The 27,603-nt window shown below is 38.1% G+C and overlaps 1 protein-coding gene across 8 annotated transcripts; it reads right to left on the reverse strand.

The window, feature by feature from the left end:
• Positions 1-4,471: 4,471 nt before the first annotated feature.
• On the reverse strand, positions 4,472-25,035 carry LOC132103108 (disintegrin and metalloproteinase domain-containing protein 15-like). 8 transcript variants are annotated; one of them, XM_059507938.1, is made up of 26 exons: positions 24,417-25,035; positions 23,687-23,781; positions 16,663-16,739; positions 16,498-16,576; positions 16,317-16,393; positions 15,364-15,571; positions 15,214-15,279; positions 14,879-14,950; positions 14,606-14,775; positions 14,438-14,522; positions 14,216-14,364; positions 13,961-14,138; positions 13,144-13,236; positions 12,860-13,055; positions 12,656-12,764; positions 12,239-12,434; positions 11,154-11,231; positions 10,918-11,029; positions 10,660-10,807; positions 9,892-9,942; positions 9,344-9,452; positions 7,670-7,735; positions 7,440-7,520; positions 5,217-5,285; positions 4,876-5,033; positions 4,472-4,768 (listed from the first exon to the last, which is right to left on the reverse strand). In XM_059507938.1, exons 1-26 carry the CDS (start codon positions 24,706-24,708, stop codon positions 4,699-4,701), a joined length of 3,084 nt encoding a protein of 1,027 aa, XP_059363921.1. In that variant the 5' UTR covers positions 24,709-25,035; the 3' UTR covers positions 4,472-4,698. The 8 variants fall into 8 exon arrangements, with proteins under 8 accessions (XP_059363921.1, XP_059363924.1, XP_059363925.1 ...); XM_059507941.1 differs by lacking the exon at positions 7,670-7,735; XM_059507942.1 differs by lacking the exon at positions 7,440-7,520.
• Between the last annotated feature and the right edge of the window lie 2,568 nt (positions 25,036-27,603).

The following is a 27,603-nucleotide window of genomic DNA, read 5'->3' on the forward strand; positions in this document are numbered from 1 at the left end:
GCACCAAAAAAGAATTGTGAAATTTTGAGTTGACAGATTAAATGTCTTAACCTGGTAGCATACACAGAGGACTCCTTTCTATTCAATATCAAGGCTTTCCATAATGTGTTTATTTCAGCTTTTAGTTAAAATATAACTTCAAGGTTCTTTAATTGCTGAAGGGTTCAGAGTACTGTAAAGATAAACTTTGCCGGTTCCACACTGAAATATGTGCGCTTTTAAGCGTTCAAAGTCCGAGAGTGTCAGTTTGGAGCGAATACTGTTGCTTTAAACACCGTCGCAGAATATCAGAATATCTGTCCAAATCTATGGTCCAAATACATAGTTAAAATCGTAAATTAATTTGGAAATTCTTTCAGATAGACGTCATTCACAGTGGAAGCTTAATTGTTTGTCATTTCATTGAATCTTTTTTATAACAGTGTCGACACTACAGGCAGAATATAGTTTAAAACCAGGCCTAACCGGGTGCGATTTGTGAAAAAAACTGAGGGGGGGATGTTTTGAAAATAAATAATGAGAACATGAACTAGATGACAACATGTGCTAATTAGCATATTTATGATGCAAGTGCGTCATATTGTATAGAGCATCACAGTCCCGCCCACAGCCCGAGAGAGCTCTGGTGCCGGAAGTAAATTTCCCATTCATTTCTCCCATTGACTTTCGGAAAAATCCGTATCTAAAGAGTTTTAGAGCATGTGTGAGGATAACCAGCTACGGCTGAACTCATAAGCATATAACATATCATTTCGAGTGAAAAAAATAAGAGTAAATCCAAAAAAAGTCAAAGGTACAAGACTGTGTACATATTTTCATTTCGAGCGCAGGAACTACTCATCCCATAAACCACCGCGCCTCATTGAATTCGACTGAAGCCACAACCGCGAACGAGCCTTTTTGAGCGACTTCCAAATCTGATGATGGCCGCTCGCGCGAACTTTTTCTTCCAGTGAATTTTATTTTATTTAGTGAATGTAGTGAATTTACAATCGTGTAAATAAAGTGTTTTATATAGGTGTTTTGTATTGATTTTTATATTTATCATCGTCTATTTTATATATTGTGTGCATGTGTGGAAGTTGTTAACTATAACGTCAGCAACATGGTGCAGTGCTTTGTAAGTTACCTGACTGCAATCACCGCTCAGTCGTCAACACATGTCGTTGCCATTACACAAATGTTCAGTAAATGCACAAAAAGGTATGCCTAGGCTAAATATTGTTTTGACAGTGGCATTATAAAATGCTTGATATGACTCATACCATATGAAGCCTACAGTAGCCTAGCTAAGTTACCAACCTCCCTGCAAAACTCTCATGGCAGCCAAGGAGATCATGATTGCACTGATAAGTCTACCGTTCAAAAACGCAACACTGGTTTTTATTTTATGTTATTTTTTTATTAATGATCTTCAGTCTTCACGGACCTTCGCGGGGTTTAACCAGACGATTACACGAGCTCCACCAATCAGATGCATCACTGTGGGATTGTTCAGGATTGTGGGTAATGAAGTACTTAGCCAAGACATCGCGAATAAAAGGCATTTATATTAAAACAAGGTTAGTGCCCCATGATCCTTTTGCATTTATATGAGCATATACTATCGCTTAGTACAGCCGTAGCTGGTTTTAAGTCTACCATGTATGGTTACGTTTTTATGGCTTATACCCCAAATGTCAATGCAGAAATTGCATTGAATTTTTACTTCCGGCACCAGCTGTGGGCGGGACTGTGATGCTCTATTGCCTCCCTATGCTCTCATACTGCAATTTAATTTAGCCATTTAATTTAATTCTCAATAAAACTGTTTTTATTAAGATAAAGTCAGTGGTTGTGCTGTGACTGATGTCGGCTATACTTGCTTGTAAAATAGAATTAGCAACAGAATATATATATATTTTTTAACTGAAAGTGCTGCTGCTCTCTGCGCTTGCTGAACACAGCAGATGCAGAGAGAGGCTCGCGCTGGGAAAGAGACCTCGCGCTCGAGCGGCAGCACCAGAGAGTCTCAGAGACTAAATAATGATTGCCCAAAAAGTCGATAGATTTGTCGCTAGTCACTTTAAAAAAAAAAAAAAGTTGCTAAATCTAGCGACAAAGTTGCCAAGTTAGCAACTCCACTGCCCAGCGGACTGGCTTCAACCGTCTCGCAAGTGTTAATAGGCCATTACTCGTGAGGTGTAACCAATCAGATAGCGCCGTGGGCGGGACATTGAGCAAGTTTGCAGAGTGGTGAATACCCAGGGGGGCAGGGTTTCATTTTTTTTGAAGCACCCCTGGATGCCGCCATTGGCTAGCGGACCCCCACCTGCTGTTAGCGTTCCATTGACTCCCATTCATTTTGGCGTCACTTTGACAGCGAACTTTACATCTGAGACTCCATTTGTACATTAATTATTTCTAAAGAAACACGAAAATGTATAAAAGGCTCCATTACCTTGTATCTTACGTTATGGTCCCGTAGAAGCAGTTTTTGTAAAAAAAAAAAAAATAGGCTAATGATTGCGTCATAACCAGCGACTCTCTGTCGCACAGTAGAGAAATTACCGTATGGACAGGAGGAGAAGCTCGCAGGCAATCTTTTACTGTCTATGAGTGACATATAAATGCAGCATACAGTTAAAACTGCAATTATAGTAATAACCTCAATAAAGGACGGGGCAGAAATATGTCAAAATACATTAGTTTCCATTAAGGGCTAAAACACATTCACTAATTTCAGAAGCACCCTCAGTAAATTGTTTCTGAAACAGGGCCAGTCTGTATCTGGAGAAATTATATTTTATAGATTTGTATATTATATTTATATTATATGTTTCTTCATGTCATTCGAGACAAAGTGGATGATGGTTAGATCAGATCTCTGTGTGGAGCACTGGCTGTTGTTGTCAGACTTCCCTGTGCAAACAAAAAATTTCACTGGATTATTACAATTAATGGCAAAAGAAATGCTTGGAAATCTAAACAGATATTTCCTATTGATACACAAGACAAAAATACTGAGGAAAAAATAATCGGTGATGCAATGACTTTACGATGTTTAAATGTTAAATGCGAGATGTTTTTAAGGTCTTAATTTGTGGAAGTTGTAGTTTATGCAACTTGTAGGTGTGAATACAGTATCAAATGCTCTGGTTGCATAAAATGCAATAAAAGTCAATAGTGACAAAGGTGACATTACTCAGCATTTCTCATTATAAAGCTTGTCCGTATAAAGGCTGATGCATTTAACTATATAAGGTTGTCACAATGCATTACGTAACTTTGGTAACAAATGACATACTGATATTGGATTTTTAGCATGTATTCTTTTGAAATAATAGATTTTACTCTATTTAATGTCTGTTAATTCTGCTTATACCTCCTTCACTTAAAACATTTCACACAATGACATTAAACACACTGAGGAACATCAATGTATTATCATCACAATTATTATATAACTTAATATGGTCCACTCACCACCATAAAAGAATATGATGTCACATTAAAATCACATGTATTTTATATCTTAATGCAGCTAGTTAGCAAATGTTAATACGGTAACCTGTGTGATAAAGGAGGATAAATAAAATTTGATAAGATGATTCTGGAAAAATACAGGCATTAGGGTAATCAAAACTATAAAACAAAACTGTAAAAATAAATCCCATGTTTATTGCATTAAAAATACTGCATATTTCAAATACTCTAAAATATATACCCTCCCAGGGCTTTGATCGCTCCTCCAATCAGCCAGCTTTGTCCCTGCAGCAGCATTTACAATCACAATCTGAAGTGTCTTGATACTAATATAAGACATTACAGTAAAGAATTTACAGAGAACATGTGTGTTTGTGTCTAATGCTAATATCTGTACTGAGACCAGCTGATGTTAAATGGAATGTAATGCATCAGACTTTGGTGCGATTGTATTATAAAAATCATCGAGGAGATGTTGTGTGGCAAAGTAATTAGGCACCAAAGAGATTCTGGTCATATATAGGCAGGCATGCATGCATACAGCATCTCGGAGAAAGAAATCAGGACTCCTCAAGGCATCATCTTGTCATATCCTATTTCCATGCGTTGAACAAAGCATCTGAATCACAAAAGGAACTTTATATCAGCATTTGAATGTTCTTATTTGCTGTCCACTCTTAAAAAGTTCTTCAGAATTAAAACATCCTTTAGATGTTTTGTAAGCTGAAGTTCTGATCCAGATGCAAAAGTCTGTACAGGTATTAATGTTCACCCTGCAGAATCAAGTCCTCACTCATGGTCAGTGCAAATAGAATTGTGCAAGTCTACATCACATAGTGTCCCACAGTGGGTCCAAATAGCAAAAAAAAAAAGGGGAAACCAAAAAGGCATTTTCCATTAAAAATAAGAAGCAATAAAAGTCCTTAAAATACATTTACATGAGAAGGAAAACTGCAGTCAGAGAATAAATCTTGATCTTAATTGATAAATATATATACAGTACATATATATGTGTGTGTGTGTGTGTGTAAATATATAGGGTATATGCTATACCCAAAATAATCAGAATATATTTGATAAAAACAAGTCTAAATATGTTATGCAGTTTTTCTTCTCAAATTTAGCTTGTTTTATGGGGACAGATTTTTTACTATTAAACAAGACATAATCCTGAAAAAATACAAATAATTTGTAGTCCAGAAATTTGCAGCCGGGCCAGCGTTTCCTTCCTGACTATATTTGGTGAAGAGTGTGGGGTATCCTAGGGTATTGCTGTCTCCGTAAAGGTGGATGAGGAGCAGGTCTGTACATAGAAATAAGATTTTTATCCAATTACACTTTTTCCATAAACTATATTTTATTCACTTGCTTGTTGCATAATATTACAGGGAAAAACATCAGTCCTTTCACCTGGCAGGAGCAGCAGCTGACGCAGGGTTACACGAGTAAGATGATGAAGATGCGGCAGGTCCTGGATGTCCCAGCAGTGGGGGTGGAGGAGCGTGGGATGAAGGTAGATTCACAGGCAGTGGTTTCTTGGGAACCGGGGGTTTGGGGGGAACAGGGTTCTGAAACAGGATGAGGTGATTCAGAAGAGACTTTTTTTGTCTTACAAGTTTAATTTGCAATACATTCTAGTTCAAAATAAAAGCAAAAGGACTGCACTAAGAGAAATAGATAATCTCAGATATATCAGAACAAGGTCTGATATTGTTAATAGATGGATGCACTTTACACGCCTGTGGCAATACCTGTTGTGTAGAGAGGACAGGGTCAGAAGGGAGAGGCTTGCTTGGTGCAGCCGGTCGTGCTCCTGTGGGCTGGACGTACATTAGCAGGTGCAGCCATGTGACAGAGAAAAGCAAGCGCTGGGTGAGATGTTTACTGTGCCATTGAGTCAAATCACTGGGAATCACTCTATTCCACCATGATTTTCCCTTGATCATAAAATTAATTTTTCTGAGACCAGACTTTATCATAGGATATGCACTGCACAATTGATTCCTCTTATTCATCCATGCAAGAGGCTGGCAGAGACTGGGAGAGATAAATCACATGCAAAATATGCACATGGGGGGCAAAGACTGTACTAAGCTTTAAAGGTACAATTTGTAAGATATTTGCAGTAAAATATCCAAAAACCACTAGGCTACTGTTATATATTTTGTCCAGCTGATTACTAACAATATCTCTAATGTTTTTAACTACTTGTAAATCATGAGAAAATTCCCATTCTAAACAGTGACACGGGGCAGTGCAGTCGCCTGTCAATGACGTTAGTTCTTCTTCTTCTTGTTAGTTTTATGGCAGATTGCAACCATGGCTTATCAGGTGCATACCGCCACTTACTGTATCGGAGTATGTAGCATGGATGTGAATCTAATGACGTTAGTTACCCTTTGTTACCGCCTTTACTGACATAGAAACCACATGACAACAGTGTTGTGGACAAATGCGGAAGTAGCTTCGCGACAAACTTCAACTAGAAAGAGATGCCGATCTCGATTGTGTTTTACTCAACAGGTGAGTTGTTTTGATTCGTATCTTTACAGAAAACGTATGCTATTATAATGATCAACAAGATTAGTATTATGGGGCATACACGCCAAACGCGGGGCATCGCGTTTCTAGACCTGCGCGAGGACACGTCTGATCCATAGTCTGATCGCGTCTTTGCATTGACTTTGTATGTAATCTACTCGCGCATATCGCTGAACTCGCGTTACATCCATGATTTATGTTTCCGTCTGATTGATGGCCGTCAGTGGTTGGGTAGAAGACAACAAATCCCATCATTCCACGCTCCTTCTTAGCGTCATCAAACCACGCGATTGTTATTGTTTTGATAGTGCGCCCTCTAGTGGCAGGTCCTACAACCTGTACCTTTAAGTAAGGTTGAAGTAAAAGTTAACGCTGTTGCTTTGATATCACCTACTCTCTAATAATGATTAGTATCACAAAGTATTTCTGCATGATGTATCACAGGATAGTTTTTACAATCCATTTATTATTAATAGTGATGCTATCACCCTTTAACTAGTCAACGTTTATTGTGGAAAGTGATAATATATCTAGTGGTTAAATGAGCACAGATGTTGTGTCTTTTTTATTTCTTTGGTGTTCAAGGTTTAATTAAGCTGCCTTCAGGTGTGACAAAGTGTATAAAAAAACACATGAATAACTGAAGTCATGAAGTCATTGCTTCTAGTCACTAGGTTATATACAACCTTTAAAAATAAATGTAAAAATTTAGTTTAAAATGTTTACATTTTTAAATCTTTGTTTATAACTTTTAAATGTATTAAATAATTATCTACATGAAATGTATCATTCAAATTTAAAATGTATTGTTAATTTATTTTTGTACCAAATTAAATGATTTTTTTTTACTAATATTTTATTTACATTTATTCAATTATTTAATTTAATTTCCATCCATCCTTTTCTCAAACCACTAGGGTTGTGAGTTAATTTAATTTTTGCACTTTCATACATGAATTAATAGAAATCACTACATGTGATTGCATGTGTTGTTTGTTAATGAATATTGGTTCACTAACTTAATTAAGCATAAGCATTGAAGGAAACTGAACGTACTTTACAATTGGAAGTGCAAATTATGATTAATTAGATGTCGATAAAGTGTTTTATTTATGGCGATATTATTGAAAATATTCCAGATTACATATGATCTCTTGCTCTCCCCCAGTCTGATCTAATAGTGCACTGGGATCTCAACACACTCCATTCACTCCAGAGGAACCATCAGTCCTTCCGCATGCACCAAACCACCATCATCATCTTACTATTAAACCAAAATGACAGGGACACAAGCACACCTCCACATGCAAAACCACAGAAACACGGACCACGACTAAGAACACAGAGTGAGTTTCAAAAGGTAGACACTTTGGGCCAAGACAAAATAACCGACACAGTCAAACATGGCAGATCGCAGCAAATGCTCCCTCTACCTTGCACTGCATTTTGCTCTCTGAGGGAATGGGGTCAGGAGGGAGGGGTTTGGTGGGAGGGGCGGGCCAATGCCCCGCCAACTGAAGAACCAAAAAGAGCAATAAAAACTGTATTGGTTTGTGCTTAACATCTACCAGAACACCCCTAAATGCATCTCACATGGGATGCATTTAGGGGTGTCTCACAGGCTTTGTGTCTCACAGGCTTTGTGAGCAGCAATGACATTTACCTGAGCAGGTTTAATGACAGGATCGGGTGGAAGAGGTTTAGTTGGAGCAGCAGGGCTGTTTTGGACCTAACAATAAGACAAACGTGTTGCAGAGGGGGTAGCAGAGAGACAGTGCATGCATGTTAAAATAAGAAAAGTTAGCTGTTTTAGGCATGGCAATAAGCCAAGAATAACTGGCTTACATTGTTATGTCAGCAGCAGAAGGAGACTCTGACAGGCATTTTTGAAGTATGTGTAGAAACAATAATTCATGCAGGGAAGATTCGACAGAGGAGCAATGTACGTGTCACATACAGAAAACAAAGCATTTGGCCTTTAGTTTTACTGCATCTAACACATTTTTGGTAAATTATTCCGTGGATCGATGATAGAGTCAACCAGACCAAATTTGTTATCCAGGTGAAAGAGCAGGACTATGACTATAATCCAAACAATGTGTGTCAGCCTCAGTAGCTTTAACTGACCTTTCAACAGACATCTATCACCAGGATTTTGCCTCTGTCCTAGTTACTGATAAAAAAAAAAAAAAATAAAAAAAAAACTACTACAGAAAACCACATGATACATTTTAGGGCTGGATCATTACCAGAATGTTCACTTTGATACGATACCAGATTCTGTTATCTCAGTATTAATATTATATCTGTACCTTTGGCAACAATTAAACAGATGAAATGAGACTAGGGCTGTCAATAGATTCATATAATAGGATATTAAATATTATTTAACCTATGTTATTTAAAAATGTAACTTATATTACTAGTTTATAGTTTAAATATTTTGTAGTTTAGTTTAAGATAAAACAACTCAAAGATTGTTTTTGTACTATTATTTCATTTTTTGATCTATAGATAAATTACAGAATTTACACTACCACAAAAAAGTTTGGGGTCAGTAAGATTTTCTTTTTTTTTTTTTAAATAAATGATTACAAATATGACAGTTAAGACTTAAAATGTTGCAAAAGATTTCAGTAACACATTAATAAGATTGCATCAGTTAATGTTAGTTAACTACTTTAGTTAACATGAAATAGGCAAGAACAAGCCTTCTACAACATTTTTTAATCTTAGTTAAAGTTAATTTCAGCATTTACTAATGCATTATTCAAATCAAAAGTTGCGCTTGTTAACATTAGTTAAGGCACTGGGAATTAGCATGAACTAACAATGAATAACTTGTATTTTCATTAACTAGATCAATACAGTAATAAATGTATTGTTCATGTTAATTAATGCATTAACTAACATTAATAAATGGAACCTAAATGGAATTCTAAAGTATTACCAAGATTTCTTGTTTAAATCAATGCTGTTATTTTTTTACTTTTAACTCAACACTGATAATAATAAGACCTGATTATTGTAACACAACTATAGTAGAATTTCTACTCTATTTTTGATCAAATAAAAGCAAACCTTTTGAGCCTAAAACACTTCTTTCAAAAACAACAAAGACATTTAAAAAAAAATCTCACCAACCCCAAACTTTTATCTACCACGGGCTTGTACTGACATTTTCACCTCTCTGGACATGGAGACCTCCCTATGAGCTCATATCTGTTTTTCTGTGGAGACTCTTAGGAGCCCCACACTGCCTTCTAGCAGATCATGCTCCAGTAATAGTATCATTGAATGGGCCAGGTGCTCAGGAGCAGCAGCGTATTGACTGTACCTTGCTGATAGCCTGGGTGAGAGGGATGTCGCTCTGGTGGGGCCACTGGTACCTGAGCGGTTGCACCTGATCTCCATTTCGAGCATTTGCAAGCTCCACAGCAGGAGTCCTGCAGGGGAAATTACAATTTCTTCACAATATTGCACTCAAACTAATGTTACATGTTGTTGAGAATTATTTGTTGCTGGTCAGTGTTACGTAAATTTATACCAATAATATCACAGGAAATTCAATGTTACAGAACAACAAGCATCTCATTATCTAAATCTACTTCACATACACACTTTTGGGTGAACTGTGTAAAAAAGACATCTAGCAGGGAGAAAATAGAAGAAACGCTGACTAATGCTGGAAGTTCTACAACACACACAACCAGAAAGGAGCTTGTTAATGACAGCCAGTACTAAGCCAGTGATTTGAAATTTTTATTTAATTATCATTCAAAGCCCCTGCTGGTGAGAGACAAATGTTCATCTACAGAAGTTTAGTGACTGCTACCGCTATGGCTTGTTTTGCACAACAACCCGAAGCTCCACATTCACAGATACCTCTGGTTTTCCTCTTTCACACAGTATTCAATGTAGGCCACTGAGACACCACTGCACCATGGGTAAAACACAGTAAAATTATATCATTAATAATTTATAATATGATCTGTAATGAAGGATCTTACCTTTTATCTGACATTAACATCTAAAGGTTGTAATATCTGTCTGGCTGTTGTATTTTCATGATATCGCTGTTTGTTTGCTTTTATTTATTTTTTTACAGTATGTTTGTTCTCTTCTATTCTGACTTAAGTGAAGTTATCTAATCAATAGTGGTATGATCATCTAGTTTAAAACGTGTCAAACTCTTATAAATGTACTCTTTGTATTTATGTCTGTTTGATATGTAAAAAAATAAAATAAATGATACCATTTTCAAGAAATGTTTACATTTAATCTGGTGTAACCATCATCTAAAAAGGTAAACACATTAAATACCATGAATACAATGTCAAATATTAATAAGCAGTTTAATTATTTATTAAAATCATGTATTAATTATTTCTACATAATAAAAGATTATGCCAAATTACTAAATAAGGTTTTCTTTTTCATTCTTTTAAAGGCTTATAGTCAGAAATTAAAAACACGCTCATCAAATGTTAAGTTATTGCAAGCTTAAATAGCATTTTTAAATGTATTTTTAAATAATTTCTTTATTAAATCTCATGTTATTTGTCCATTGATGAAGTTAAGTGAGATAAATTGCTTTAATAAAGTGTGTCATCTCTTAAGCCCTGCGTCCTTCTGTCTGTTTCTCTGTCTTACCGGCTCTGTCGGGACTTGTTGAAGGGAGTGTTGCCGAGGTACACAAGACCTCGTCGACAGCGGGGGAAACGGAGTGCGACGAACAGCAGTGAAACCGGTAACACAAACAGAAAAATGACCAGCAGAGCCACCTGTGCAGGATCTGAATCTGTATACAGACAAAACCAGGCTAAACACTACCACGCCAATGTAATCAATGTGATGCATTACTGAGCCCAAATTTCTAAAGTTCCATGTGAATCAGTTTGTGTGTGGTACCTTTGGGCTTTCGTGCAGGGCCGCTGTCCACACTGCCACCGGTTCCAGAGTATCTGCAGTCAGGAGGAGCCCAGCCGTCATCACAGTGACAGTTCTTATTACTGTTACACACCTACACAAACAAAGAAAACAGAGAAAAATACTTGATTTGCAAAACTTAATAAAGTTAATAATAATAATAATGTTTATAATTCTCTGAAGTTGCAGTGTCCGCTCCTTCCCTCCCCCCTCCTCACCCCATGGCCATTGCACTTCCTGCGGCATTCCTCAACACCAAACATGGCCACGTCCCGGCACTGTTGGTCAACACATGCCTGAGAATATAATGTTACAATGTTTTTTAAAAAGCATTTTTTTCTCCAGGACTATAAATACATGTAAATATAATATCTAATATTGTAAAATATGAATCTTTAAAATAACTATTTTAATATATGTTAAAATATAATTTCCTCCTGTGATGGCAAATCAGAATTTTCAGCAGCCGTAACTTCATTCTTCAATGTAACATGATCCTTTAAAATTCTAATATGCTGAATTGGTGCTCGAGAAACCAATTATTATTATTTCTTATTATCAATGTTGAAAACCATTGCTGCTTAATATTTTTGTGGAAACCATTTTTTAGGATTCTTTTGATGATTAAAAAAATTCCTAATCAAACAGTAGTGTGTCAACTTTTTTCCTGAGTAACCGATGAGCGCCGCCATGATGCATTCTGGCTTTGTTTGGATGCTCTTGTGTTCCAGTCTCCATAAAAATTAATGTTAAAACGGCTTAAAAGATTGACTGAATTAATTAAACTTTATCAATATAACTAATTACACTGAACAAAATTATAAATGCAACACTTTTGTTTTTGCCCCCATTTTTCATGAGCTGAACTCAAAGATCTAAGACTTTTTCTATGTACACAAAAGGCCTATTTATCTCAAATATTGTTCACAAATCTGTCTAAACCTGGGTTAGTGAGCACTTCTCCTTTTTTCCGAGATAATCCATCCACCTCACAGGTGTGGCATATCAAGATGCTGATTAGACAGCAAGATTATTGCACAGGTGTGCCTTAGGCTGGCCACAATAAAAGGACACGGCATTAAACGATGACAGATGAGTTACTGCAAAAAAGAGTGTCATTGCGACACTGTTAAGGTGATGAATCTATGCTACCATGTGCATTTCAAAACCATTTTCATAGGTTTAACGTTATATTATCAGCTCATAGGTTAATTTGACCAGAAATACGTATATACTGTATATATATATATATATATATATATATATATAAGTAAATATGAATAGCTACAATGGCTACACTCACCTTGCTGGGCCCACAGGCTGTCCCCTGTGACACCATGGCTGGGTCGGAAACATCATCACCTAGATTAAAATAAGCGCCCCTGCAGGTAAAGTCACTCTGGTTCAGTTTGACTGTTGTGGTCAGAATCTCAGCGTTGGAGCCCAGCAGAGGACGTTCATTTCCACCCTGACACTGGATCCTACCACAGTGCACATCACTAAGCAAAACAAAGATTACAATCATATTTACAATCAGATCAAATGTAACTGGATGTAAACAATATTACAGCACAGTTTCTGCACGTTTTGTTGTAATTATGCTTACACAGAATATGCGAAGAATTCACAAAACAGACAGTTGGATATTAAACATTTTAGGGAACAATCATGATTATGTGAGTGCTTGAAAATCATCAGATTCCAGGCTACATGTCCTCACCCTTTCAAACAGGGGATGTAGGAACCGTTGGACATCTGGCCACAGTTTCCATACTTATTGCCCTGCTTATTCACAGAGGAAAAGCAGATAGGTGGAGCATGGGTGGAGTCTTAGGGGGTGGAGAGAACAGAGAATCAATTGTGATAAATCTAGACTCTAGGTGAGAATCCTTAGATTCGTCATTGTGGAGCATGTGGCACTCACTCTGTCCCCAGAGCATTTGACACTGCTCATCCAGACTGGCACACGCCCCACTGTAGCAGTAGGAAGACCCGTCTTTGCATGACTCTCCGTTCTGCAGAAACACATTAGGAGGACAGTAAGGTGAAGTGCCAGTGCAGTACTCCGGTAAATCACACTCTCCCAACGGCTCCCGACACACCGACCCGGCCACACGCAACTGCAGGGAAAGAGATAGAGGAGATGCGGTGAGAAAGCGCCATTAGCAGTGCATGTCTAAGTGTTTAATCATATGCACCTTTACAAACCTTGCAGTTCTCACAGCAGATGCCATCAGAAGAGCACTGGGCCCCAGGAACCAGTTTACATGTGCTGGCATTGCAGCAAGGATCATTACACTCCTGAACACACATGCAGGCATGAAGCAGATTACAGAGGTGAAGAGCATATTACTACTTTTATTTGTTTTACAATCCTGATGTGTCAAAACGAAATTCGATTAAAAAAAATCCCACCCCCAATCATCAGGGCTATTAAGAATGATGAAAATTAGTTATTTTTATGTTCACAATCTCCATTAAAAAAAACTTAAAAATGATGACTGATTTGTTGGAATTGACAGAAAAAAACTGTACAATCGTCTGAAGTCAGTTGAGTCAGCAATGTCAATTTTGCGAAAAATCTAGTTGAATTTTTTTTAAGGTTCCAAAACAAAATCACCAGGCAACATTGCATCTTTTCCTCAACTTCTTTTCTTAATTATGATTACTATATTAATAATCACAATATAGCTACTTTTTGTTGTATCTTTATCATAAAAAATTAGAACAGTAGAACAAAAAGAAACAAACAAACTGAATGGTGCATTACTTTTTCATCGTACATCTAAACAAAGCATTCAAGTAAGAAAATCAAACAGGCTAATCAAATGTAAAAATCATTTTAGTGTATTCATTAAAAATAAACTGATTGTTAAAACGGCAAAAGCAGCATAAGAGCAGAAGGATTCCCTCTATTCATTTATTGTTAGATTAACATTGAATTGAATGGCCTATACTATAATATATAATATATTTTAAGCAGCCATTTTTGTCAGGAACCAGTAAGCAGAAGGCTTTTTCTTACATCCAGCAGGCCGCAGTCACACTCCTCTCCTCTCTCTACATACAGGTTCCCGCAGCGCGGACCTCCCTGAAGACTCTCGGGCTGAGGCACGTTAAACAGACACATTCCACCACCGTGCAGTAGACTGAGAGAGAGATCCCGTTCGCTGCAGCTGCTGAAGAGTTGACCGGGCATAAACCTGCACAAGGGAGCATTTACTGCATACTGCACAATTAGTCACCAGCACTATATTATCAGAGAGTCACAAACACTCACCCAGTGGAGGGCTCCATGATGCAGCCCCCAAGCCGAGGCTCGTTCTGGCACTGGCAGCGCCTGTCGGCAGTATCATGACTCATTCCCAGGTTGTGACCCAACTCGTGTGCCACCGTTGATGCTACACCTAACACACTCACCAGGTGATCCTATGGTGCAGGGAACACAGGTTAATACTAAAACAAGACTTTTTAGTGCTTAAAGATGAAAGATTGCTCTCACCACATTCACTCCTCCTGACCGATCCTTTGAGCACATGGACGACTGAGATGCCATGCCAACTGTTGTCCCATCAAATGATTCACCCCTTAAAAGCAAATCATGATTTACCATAATTGTTCAAATCTGATCAACTGGTGCCTATATTTTCCACAATGCATCTGGTCCTACATGATGAGCTGTGCGTTGTCATGCCGTAGTCGTGGTAGAAGGTCCCCGGTCCTCCAATCCAGGAAGCGGTTAAGAGTTTCAGTGGGATTTTTATCCACTTTAATTTTGTCCTGGTCACTCCAGATCTCCAGACCCACCAGAGCTACACGTACATTGAGTGGCCGGTAGAACTGGGACAGAGGGCCAGACAGAGATTTAGAAAGAACCCTAGACTCACAATCTTACAGACCACAAAATTGTGATCAGTAGTGCACATTTAAAAATAAAACTTACCCAGTCTACTTGGTTTGCCACATCCAACATGCGGTAAATTATGGTTTTATTATTCTTCTGATAATTCAGATACTGTGAGGAAGAAACAGAAAAAGAAGACAAACGGATTCAAAACTGAAACCTTGAATATTAGATATTTAGACTGTAAAGCAATTAAGAGTAGATGTGATGCAGTATATGTACCAGTAGATGGCATACTGTAAGTGTCTCACATCTCAATGTGAGTGTGTGTGTGTGTGTGTGTGTGTGTGTGTGTGTGTGTGTGTGTGTGTGTGTGTGTGTGTGTGTGTGTGTGTGTGTGTGTGTCAGAGATAGAGATACCGCTACTCTCTTACCTCTTTATGATCCACCACCAGCACCAGCTCAATATATTTGGTCTCTGAGAGAATGTCTCTCTTACTCTGTCACATAACAGCAGAAAAAGATCATGAAAAAAAATAATAATAATACACATACCTATAAACACCACACTAGTACATGCTCACCCTGTGTGTGTGTGGGATGATCTGAATGGGAGGAATAGAGGTATGTGACACTCCACAGTCTTTAGACTTTGATGTTTGTGAATCTGTAGGGTAGATCCCGTGCATCCATCCTTCTTCCATTTCTCCTCTTCCTTCCTCTTCTCTGTCATGCTTTTCTTCCTCAGGATGCAGCTCAAAGCTCAGTGTGGCGTTAATGACTATCACTCCCCTGCAGAGAGCAAAAGAAGTGTTATTACTAACACCATAACTAACACAGACTGAACATCATGTTTACACACAGCACTCATTGATGGTGTTAAGAAATACAGACTCCTTTCTCATATTTCACTAGTGTTCATTATGTCAGCCTTTTTAATTTAGTCTTAGTCTTTTAAATTAGTCTTAGTCCTATGTCCTACTTAGTCTTACTTTTTAGTTTTTATCATATTTATTCAGCTTTGTCATGTTTTTTGTTTAGTCAAGTTTTAGTAAACTAATTTAAGGCTAAATCTAAACAGTTAAAAACAGACAGGATATTACAGTGTTTACTGTATTTTTAATAAAGTATAAAAGCCTTGGTGAGAATACTTAAAAAAAAAAAAAATAAATAAATAAAAAATAGAGGTTCAATTTAATTTCTTTTATGAAGGCCTACCTAATGTTGCACATTTGCACTTTTTGAGAAAAATAATGGCACAATAAAAAAAGACTTTTCTGGTCTGTGTCCAATCTCTCACTTTTTCTAGTTATAAAAGGTTAAAATATTTTGCTTGTATTTTTTTCTCATATCGCAATATAATATCAATATTGCCTGGACAGTGTAAAATATCGTAAAATGAATTTCAGCTCATACTGCCCACCCCTATGCGTTGGTAGTGTTTGATCCTCAGATGTTCAGTGTATGATGGCCAGTTTTCCTTTGTCACTTTTTTCAAAGTCGGTAAGTGTGTGATGCCTAGTGTTTATAAAATTACCGTAACCCAGAGCAGGAGCTGAGTGCCACACGGGACTGAGGGAAACCCTGCACTGAACCATGATAGTAACAATGCATCTGACAAAGAAACAAATTTTATGTTAAGTTGCTGAAATAATCTGCAACATTCCAAAAGGTGCTGTGAAATTAATGTGCCCTAGTGTACAAAGGATTCATCTCACCACTGGGTTCTCCTTCATGGACACCCCAGTTCCGTTTGGCAGGTAGTAGAACACGTTAGGCGGCTTTGGCAAAAGAGCTCTGCAATCAGACCAATGTTCAAATATGATGATTTACGTAACTTCATTAGATGCTGATGATGAGTATACACACAGGAAATTACTTACTTGTTTTTCTCTAGGTCCAAGATATACGTGCTGCTTCCCAGTTGTAAACCACACTGCAATCTGTCTGGGTGACCATTCTGGAGAGAATGAGAGAGACAGATTTCATGTTATTAAGAGATTATTTGAATAGTTAATTTGTTATATACAGAGATATAACAAGGCCTATTTATGAGCCCTCCTGCTCCACCTCAGCAAATGTTACAAATGTGACCCTGGACCACAAAACTAGCCTTAAGTAGCATGGGTATATTAGTAGCAATAGCCAAAAATACATTGAATGTGTCAAAATTATAGATTTTTCTTTTATGCCAAAAATCATTATGATATTGTCAGCCTTGTTGGCTGAAGCTATTTACACTAACAACGTATGATTTGGCTAGTTAACACTATAAAAGACAGCCAAGTTGCCAGCTCCAATGGGACAGAAGGTAAAATGTTTGACATCTTCATTTGTGATTGACCTGGGTTCGAATTTGCCTTTTGGCCCTTTTCAAATTTCAAATCGCATCAGAAAAGCATTTATTTGCAATAAAAATTAAGAATATAATCAAAAAGTTGAAAATAAAGTATTGGTTAGGGTTAGGATAGGATAGGCTTTATTGTCCCAATAGGGTTGCATCCATTTAATAATTTGAATTAAAATTACAGTTTACACTCAATAAGTTAATATTGCATACTGTTTTACAATGTACTACAATACTGAGGTGCTGATCATTGCCACTATTTGCAGTAAGTAGTACAATTTTAACAGTGTAAATAGAATCTATTGCTATTTGCACTTAGTGTAAATAGCGGATTACTAAAAAATGCTGCTATTTGCACTTAATGTAAATAGCATACATCGCTAAGAAAATTCTATTTGCATTTAGTGTAAATAACCTCTATTGCTATTTACACTTAGTGCAAGTAACCGCTGCCTTAGAAATATGCAGTGCTAAGGACTTTATCTGGAAAACTTTTTGAAGGCGATTTCCTCAATATTAGATTTTTTTTTTTGCACCCTCAGATTTCTCGGCCAGATACTGTCAAACCATAGATCTAAAAAGTTGAAAGCTTGTCCAGAGGAAAAGATGGGTTCTCTGAGAGGCTAAAATAGCTTCATTTTAGAGGGTAAACTGGGCTATAAACCAACTTCCCCTCCTCCAGACTCTTTTTGAGCCTTTCTCTCATCTCATTTCCTGTTCTAAGCACCTTTTCCTGCCATTCGATCACATCCCTTTGGCACGCACACACATTCAGCAGCCTGATGAAAAAGTGAAACCCCACTCAGCTTCCTGTTTTATGGCTGCTGCTGTTTCCTGCTTTTCTCTTCAATGTGCTAATAGGAACAGCTTACTTTATTGACCCCTCCTTCTCTCAGCCAATAAAAGGAGGTGTATCTGACCCCTCCCTGTACCAGCCATTCTCTTTCCCTGCTAGTCAAAGAAAAAAAAAATTTTTTTAATTCTATGGTAGTATTCCTGCATCGCTTTTCAGCAGCAATGAGCCCTACTAAATCTACAGCACCTGTAGATTTTAACAGTTACATTTTAACCCAAGTTTCACCTAAATAAAGGTAGGAAAATTCTATATTTTCCACATGGCTGTGTGCAATGTAGAGTGTTGACCCACAGTCCAAATTACAAACAAATGCCTTTAATAAGCAGGTTTATTTTATTGAATCAAAAACATGCAGAGCAACCACGTAGCCCAATTCATGAACAAATGTTGTTTGAATTGCTCACAAACTGATCTACTTATTAAAAAGCAATTGAACTAGTTTCAGTTTAGTTTAATTTTTATTTTATTTTAAATTGCAATGTACGAAGTCAAAGGGTTCTATAATAATTTATAGTAAGATAATTTTTTTTGAGAATTTCTTTCATATGTAAGCAAAATTTTACACATTAGACTGAAATACTCAAAAGACTCAGAATCCAATTCAATCGTGAATCTGTTGTAAATCTGAATTAAATTCAGGACATCAGCACATGTGTATTGATAGCCAGTCCTAATCCCAATAATTATGTTTCTTTTTCAAATCTAACTTCATTTGTTATTACAGTAGCCTTATTACATTGATGTTAACAAACATTAAATTGCTGTTGGCAACTATTTAAAGGCTGCATCTCCTACAACATTAGCTTAAACCAATACACAAATAGCTGTTTGGTTACTGTCTGCATTACAAAGGTGATGTAAGCCGGAAATGACAGTTGTTTCAGAGGCAAAACTTTTCCTTACATAACATGAATGCACAAAAGAACCAGAAATCTGAATTAGGAAAGTAAATAGGCTCAGTTTTGATTTCATGTCTCAAGTACTGTGTTCCTGTAGCTCAAGTGGTAAAGCATTGCGTTAGCAAGCGCAAGGTTGGGGGTTCGTATCCCAGGGAACACGTTAAGAAAAATTGTTAGCCTGAATGCAATGTAAGACACTTTGGATAAAAGCGTCTGCTAAATGCATAAATTTAATTTAATTTAAATTTAAGTAACGTTACGAGATGTCAGACTTCTCACAGCTCTCAGATCTCATCCAGTTTCTTGCCAAAGCTTTAAATGTACTTAGATATTGTAGAGCTGCTGAAAAGATTCATCAAAAGGTCATAAAACTAACATCACAAGAGCATCACTCTCTAAACCACATCCGCTGTCATTTACCATGCTGAACAACACACCCATACAAACACTTTCTCCCAAGATCCAACCTCTGGGCTGCTCACAAAACCTGAAGCCCACATTCAACCATCAGATACTGCTCCAGCATTGTTCGGGTTTCCTAGAAAACCACAGGCATCTATTTGTGGGCTATATGTTTATTGCTATCAGATGGTTTTGGTGAGTGCCTTTCCTATGAACTCCTGGGAACAGACTGCAGTTTACTGGGAATGGGTGGATCGCTTGTCTCTGAACAACCAGGGCCAAGACAAACTAGTGACTGAGGCAAAGATGAATCCATTTCTTCATACCTGAGTCCTGACTCATTTTTCTCTCTCATTTCTTTGACTGTAACACATTCCACAAACTTTCTTTTGTGGAAAGAATTTTGAGGAAAGATTGCCCAACGCATTGGCCAATCTGTTCTCCTCTTTCTCTTTCTGTTATTGCCTTCTGGTCTGATCTGATCTCTCTTTTTTTCCAGGGTCGATCCAGCCTCTCTTTTTCAGTCTGAATTAATGTCCCTGAGCACATGCTGTATGCAGCGGGCTGACCTCAGCAGCTGATGAATGCTGGGTGGGGTACTTTTACTGAGGCTAGCTGAGGGTGAGGAAGAAAAAGAGCGTAAGAGAATGGGAGTATGGGTGGAGGATGAGAATTGAACCAGAATGCATGGTTTGCCTGTGCCTGAACCGCAGCCCATGTGAGACCTTCTTGGTTCATACAGTCAGTAAATTGAGTAAATGGGTGATTCATAAGTTTTGGTGATTCGCTGAAAAAGAACTAGCTTATAAGAGAGACTTTGTGAAAATGCATGAAACCAAAAATTATTGAGTCATTTTGTTTCGGTAATTCTTTTTATTGAATCTGGTACCTAGCCCTAGTAGCCACTTTATTTAATTGTGGTTGAAGTAAATAATATGACTCCCCATGTTAAACTCTATTAGAAGATTTCTTGTGGAATGAAACTCAGAAAATAACCTTATTGCATGACAGAAAAATACATGTCTGTGCTCTGTAAACCAATTTGTTTGGCCAATCAGAACATTCTGAGACAGTGTTTGTCAATCATTTTGAAGGCTGCCCACAGAATTCACCCAAAAATGAAAACTCTGTCATCATTAACTAACCCTCATGTTGATTCAAACCTGAATTACATCCTTTCTTCTTATGTTTACCATCAACTTCCACTGTATGCACAAAAAAGACAAATAAAGCTTTGGAACGACACAAAGTTGAGTAAATGATAAGCTGTATAAGCAATTTTCAATTTTTAATTTGAGATGAACACTCTCTCTGATCGACATATTAATATAATTTGAGTTCCAGTTAGTGGGTGGTGGATAGCTTGAGGACAACTGTTTATAATCAAAAGATTTGCTGGTACACACAGTGTTGGGAAGATTACTTTGGAAATGTAATAGGTTACAGATAACAAGTTACCTTATTTAAAATGTAAAGTAGTGTAACTATTACAATTACTTTATTAATGTAAATGATAACATTTCTAAATTCTCAGCTTCTAAATTTCTAACAAATGGTTTTTGAAACACAGCAGAATTCCGGCAATTTACTGGTAATATTACAACTTCTCATACCGGTAAATTGCCGGAACGAATTTACCGGTATTTTTTAAAAGATCCTGTTCACACATGATCTCTTCACGGCAATTTACCGGTAATTTTCCGGGAAGGTCTGTATGTGTGAAAGGACTTATTTAAAGCAGACAGGGTTAACCTTACAGTAGGACTCAACACTGATTACTTTTAGAGCAGTCAATGCAATTTGGGGAAGAAATCAATTAAATAAGTGTGCGGGTGTGTGTAAAAAATATTCAGATGTAACCCCCTTTGTAATTCAAGGATTCAAAGCATTTATTGTCATATACCCAAGAGAGGAAAATAAGTTTCCCTTAGCAATGAAATTCTTACTTTGCTGTCCACAATGAATGCCAAGACTGCAAAGACTATACACACACATACACAAACTATAAACACAAACATGCAATATAAGAAACATAATAATAAAACTATGCTGCAGTAGTAGGAACATGGGGGTGGGTGGGGTCTTTAATGATGGATGCAGCCTCTTCTGTGGACTCTACGATGGTAAATGTCGTGCAGAGAGGGCAGTGGAGTCCTGATGATCTTCTCAGCAGTCTTCAGCACTCTCTGAAGACGTTTGTGGTCCCTCACTGTAGTGTTGCCATACCACACAGTGATGCAGCTGGTCAAGACGCTTTCAACTACACAGCTTTACACAGAAGTTGTTGAGGATCTTAGGTGACATGCCAAACTTCCTCAGCCACCTTAAGAAGTACAGCTGATGTTGTGCATTCTTAACCAGCTGGGTGGTGTTGAGTGTCCAGGTGAGGTCCTCACTGAAGCTGCTCACCCTCTCCACTTCAAGCTCTCGGATAAACAGTGGCTGGTGAGTTCTCCTCTTTCTCCTCAAGTCCACTATCATCTCCTTAGTCTTGTCCGTGTTGAGGGTAAGATTGTTGTCCTCACACCATGTCACAAGACTGGCCACCTCCCTCCTGTAGGCTGCTTCGTCCCCGCCAGTGATCCGTCAGTATGATGTTGTCCTTGTGGGAGGCTATACACAGTCATGTGTGAACAGTTTGTAGAGGGTGAGACTGAGAACACACCCTTGTGGGGTGCCAGTGTTTGTTATGACAGTGTCTGAGGTCGGGGGGCTCTTCTTGGGAAGAGGGATAATGTTCGTGGTCTTGAAGCAGGTGAGGACAATGCTCTGACTGAGGGAGAGGTTGAAGACGAAAGTGAGTACATCAGCCAGCTCCATAGCACAAGCTCTGAGGGCCCGTCCAGGGATGTTGTCTGGCCCTGCTGTTTCGCAAGTGGTAATTTTCCTCAGCTCTTTGTGTACCGCAGCTGATGAGACAGTAAGGGGGGGTTGAGTGGTCTGAGTGTGTGTGTGTGTGCCTCCTCTCTGTGTCGATACTGGAGGTCTCGAAGCGTGCGAAAAAGGTGTTGAGGTCAACTGGTAGGCTGTCTGAGGAGCTGATAGTAGTGTTCATGTTGGTCCTGTAGTCTGTGATGTGATGTGATGTGATGCATGCCTTGCCACATGATCTGCCCAGTGTCAGCATTAGAGTAGATTCTAGAAACTGTACAGCTTAACTCTGTACTGTCTTTTAGCTTCTGTAATGGCTAGCTATAATGTCTCGTTGCCTGATGTAAATGCAAGAGATCGAGCATGCAGCATTTGACGTAGCTGACTGTTTATCCAGGGCTTCTGATTGTGGAACTTCATGACTTGTATGGTGGGTACGATGTTATCAAAAAAAAAAAAAATGAGGTGACGTGACATACAGCCAAGTATCGTGACCCATACTCGGAATTCGTGCTCTGCATTTAACCCATCCAAAGTGCACACACACAGCAGTGAGCAGACACACCCTGTGATCATACCGGTGCAGTGGGCAGCTATTTATGCTGCTGTGCCCAGGGAGCATTTGGGGGTTCGGTGCCTTGCTCAAGGGCACCTCAGTCGTGGTATTGAAGGTGGAGAGAGGCACACACTGGAGAGAGTGCAGTACATTCACACCCCACCTACCATTCCTGCTGGCCCGAGACGCAAACTCGAAACCTTTGGATTACAAGTCCGACTCTCTAACCATTAGGCCACAACTTCCCTCAAATTCCCTCTTCACTAGTGCTAATGTACCCAGCAATCTTTAACATTTTCTTAACTGTAATTTAATTAGACATTTTTTCTCAGTAACTGTAACTGATCAAGGTTAAATTTATTTTGTAATTAAATAACTCCGTTACATGTAACTAGATATTCTTCAACACTGGGAACACACACAAACACACATATAAACATAAAAACACACACCCAAGCCATCACCTGCCTTTCCTCTCCATGGCAAAACAGGCTAAAAACACACCATCGTTGTCCGATTCAACCAGGCAGAGAGCCTGCTTTACTGGGCATGATAAAATAAATGAGTCAGCAAAGAGTCAGTTAAGAGAAGTGATAAGAAAAGAAAAGAAATTATGAGACAGTAAATGATTAATTAAAGGTCAAGTAAGGGAGGTGGGCTTGGTGTCCATATCTGTCCTGTCCTGGAGGGAGAATGTACTGTAGGTGTGTGTTGACATATTCAGCTGGAAACTTCCTGACATAAAGTATGATCTGAGAGGAGAGGAACTAGAGGCAACATTAAGGGGACGGACACTTCCTGTGCAGCTGAGAGCAACTCTGAAGTCATGTCCTGCTAAATTCCCCCATTCCACACACACACACATTTTTATTACTAGCTCCAGTGAAGAGGAATGTTTTCCACATAGGCATGAAATGTTAGTCAATGTTGTTTTCATGATTAATTATAACTGTTATTAGACGGTGCAAAAACTCACCTGTAAAACATCACTCAGACTTCTCCTAACTCCATTAATAACAGCAAACGGCCTTGTCTTCGCCAGAGGCTTCAGTTCTCTTCTGTGACTTGTGACTGTAGGAGATTTAGAAAAAAAAATAATTAAAAAAATATATATATATTACACATATATATATACACACACACACACACACACACACACGTAAACATAGGTTTTATTATTTTAATAAGTAAATATATAGAATTTTATACAAAAACAAACAAAAAAATGAAACTTTTAATTTATTATGATAGCTTATGTTACCATTTCAAAAGCCTGATTCCCCTACAAAACTATTGCGGTACTTATTTCAGATTGTGGGTCAGAATGAAAGAAGGATTAATCTGTTCAACTGAGTAAAGTTTTGTAAGTGCAACCCAAATACTTGGGTAATCAATTGTTATTTATCTGACTAATATTAACAAAAATCTCCCTGCATGTCAAACAAGATGAAACTAACAGACATTCCATCTCTATCTATTAAGATTCCACTACTATTTAATGGGATTTATTGTGAACCTATCAATAACAAAGAGTTAAAGTTGTTTTGATGAAATCTTTTGAGTGTTTCTGTAATAATGTATGTTCATCTCGGAGTATTACAACAGTTCTGCTCAAATGCACACTCATACACCTAACGGTATCACTGTAAGTAATAACCACTATAAACTGTGTTGTGGGGGCATATTTAAAGCAGAGTATCCCATACCACTATGAGAGGAGTTAGTTATCCGTGTAAAGCTGCTGTCATCCCTGTTTAAGGTCAGAGTGAGGGACCCCCTGAACATCAGGAGCGGGGTGCCTTCAAACAGAAGAACAGTGACGAGAGTTCGCCAAAAACACCTGAACAACTGATGATGGTGCTTCATGGTCCAGCAACGCACTGACTGGTCTAATCTTTGAATTGAAATGGAGTAGCGGATCAGTGCACTTCTTAGAAACAGTCCCGTTAACGGCCAGCGGTCAGACGAACTGTCACACGTGAACGCGCACCTGGCCATTCACCTGCTGCTGGACGCCAAGCTGCAGTCCGTTCTGAAAGCGTGTTCTCGGCCCAGCGTAGGTTCTGTCAGGGCGAACCGACATCCTGCTGAAAACCTCAGTTCTGCCCCAACAGTAATAGTTGCTAGGCTACTCTATTGCGCTCGTTTCTTGAGATACAGAGGAATCGCATGTGATGATAACCTTGTAAAATAAGCTTTCTCGGTAGAGTGCGCGATCCGTCCGCTCGCCAGTGTTATCCCGAGGCAGTATAATCGCATTTCTCAGTGTGTCCAACCAGATAGGGTTTCCTCTTTCGAGTTAACTCTTTGCTGTCGGGTCGGGTTCAAATCCTTGCCAGAATGAATATAAATATAAAGAAAGCTCGTAGATGGCGTAGCCTACTAGGCATTAATTATAACGATTAAAGCAGGGAAGGGGATGTACTAAAGGACACCAAAACTGGATTGGGAAGGTCTGAAAATATGCAAGAATATGTATTCATTGTATATACAACGTGGTACACTGACAAATGTGGGACACCTAAGCTTCAGTGCGTTTATTTCTTCTTTTACAATATTAAAGGGTTAGTTCACCCAGATAGCAAAATATGTAATTAATAATTTACCCTCATGTTGTTCCAAACCCGTAAGACCTCCGTTTATCTTTGGAACACAGTTTAAGATATTTTAGATTTAGTCCGAGAGCTCTCAGTCCCTCCATTGAAACTGTGTGTACGGTATACTGTCCATGTCCAGAAAGGTAAGAAAAACATCATCAAAGTAGTCCATGTTACATCAGAGGGTCAGTTAGAATTTTTTGAAGCATCGAAAATACATTTTGTTCCAAAAATAGCAAAACCGACGACTTTATTCAGCATTGTCTTCTCTTCCGTGTCTGTTGTGTGAGAGAGTTCAAAACAAAGCAGTCTGGATATCCGGTTCGCGAACGAATCATTCAGTTCACCAAATCGAACTGAATCGTTTTAAACGGTTCGCATCTCTTATACGCATTAATCCACAAATGACTTAAGCTGTTAACTTTTTTAATGTGGCTGACACTCCCTCTGAGTTCAAACAAACCAATATCCTGGAGTAATGCATGCACTCAAACAGTACACTGACTGAACTGCTGTGAAGAGAGAACTGAAGATGGACACTGAGCTGAGCCAGATAACGAACAAAAGACTGACTCGTTCACGAGTCAAGAACCGGTTGCATCGGTTTTCGGATCACCAGTAGTTCTTTCGGACAGTTCGATTCAATAAACCGGTTGAAGAAAATGGTTCACCGGTTCTTTTGCGCTCGACGTAATGGTGTCATTTGCGATGATTGCCCTTGATTCAAGCCTTCGGTTTACCTGCGCTCTTAACACTAGCATAGAATCAGTTCAGAATCAATCACCAAAAGAATCAGTTCGGTTTATGCGCTCTGTGTGTCAGTCTGCTTCACGCTGAATCACACATGCGCAGTATCATCAGCTCCTCGATTCTTCTTATCTGGCTCGGCTCGGTGTTCATCTTCAGTTCTCTCTTCACAGCAGTTCAGTCAGTGTACTGTTTGAGTGCATGCATTACTCCGGGATATTGGTTTGTTTGAACTCAGAGGGAGTGTCAGCCACATTAAAAAGTTAACAGCTTAAGTCATTTGTGGATTAATGCGTATTAGAGATGCGAACCATTTAAAACGATTCAGTTCGATTTGGTGAACTGAATGATTCGTTCGCGAACCGGATATCCAGCTGCTTTGTTTTGAACTCTCTCACACAACAGACACGGAAGAGAAGACAATGCTGAATAAAGTCGTAGTTTTTGCTATTTTTGGACCAAAATGTATTTTTGATGCTTCAAAAAATTTTAACTGACCCTCTGATGTCACATGGACTACTTTGATGATGTTTTTCTTACCTTTCTGGACATGGACAGTATACCGTACACACAGTTTCAATGGAGGGACTGAGAGCTCTCGGACTAAATCTAAAATATCTTAAACTGTGTTCCAAAGATAAACGGAGGTCTTACGGGTTTGAAACAACATGAGGGTAAGTTATTAATTACATAATTTTGCTATCTGGGTGAACTAACCCTTTAAAGTGAACATGATTGTTGCTGAATTTATGCAGGGGTGTCACGTTATTGAAATCACTTGACTTTCTGCCAATTATGTCAGAAATGTGGCCAAGAAAATCATCAAACAGGAAGTAGAGTTCACTGAAATTACATTGGCATAGGATTTAGACAAAATAACGTTAAGGATATAAATCTGTTATAAATAAAACTATGTTCTAAATTGTTATCAAAAATATATTTGTGATGAATATATACATCCAATTTAGCAATAATATTGTGAAAATGTGTTAAGAATATTTTCTATTTGATGCAATCTTTGTCATCCCACTTTAGGAAAGGATGTTTTAAAAGTGGGACAGCATGTTTTGACTAATGGGGGACAGTCAAATATGTTATGCTATTCAATTGCTAAAATGTGCATTAAGAATGTTAAATGCCATACGTTTAAATTTGTACAATTTGGGGCTTATAATGCAGCAATATTATTTGTTTTAAGATCCAGATGAACAATTTAGCAACAAGAGGACAATGGGATCTTGGACCATGATGGGTTTTACATTTTGCTGAGTGTTTTACTTGGCATTAACCCTGAGAAAGGCCATTGTTGTGCATTTAATGCTACAGCTGGAGAGGTGCAGCTACTGAGGAATGGTTTGATTGTTCTTGTTTGCTTGTCAGATAGATAATCACCCACACACACACACAAAATAAATAAATAAATAAATATACAAATTAAATTAAATAAAAACAGAGGAAGTACTTCCAAATTAATCTATCCAGGTTCTCAACTTGGACTGCATCCGAAATTGCATATTTTAAATAGGTATTTATTTCGAATAATTACTCC

This window comes from Carassius carassius, chromosome 24, assembly GCF_963082965.1.
Source record: "Carassius carassius chromosome 24, fCarCar2.1, whole genome shotgun sequence".
NCBI classification, from domain to species: Eukaryota; Metazoa; Chordata; class Actinopteri; order Cypriniformes; family Cyprinidae; genus Carassius; species Carassius carassius.

Coding starts and splice junctions, on each gene's coding strand:
- LOC132103108 (XM_059507938.1), bottom strand. CDS start 24,708: ATGGCCAGGTGCGCGTTCACGTGTGACAGTTCGTCTGACCGCTGGCCG. Junction 12,765..12,859: donor TCAAATGCTCTGGGGACAGA/GTGAGTGCCACA, acceptor CCACCCCCTAAG/ACTCCACCCATGCTCCACCT. Junction 9,943..10,659: donor AACAAGTCCCGACAGAGCCG/GTAAGACAGAGA, acceptor CCCATGGTGCAG/TGGTGTCTCAGTGGCCTACA.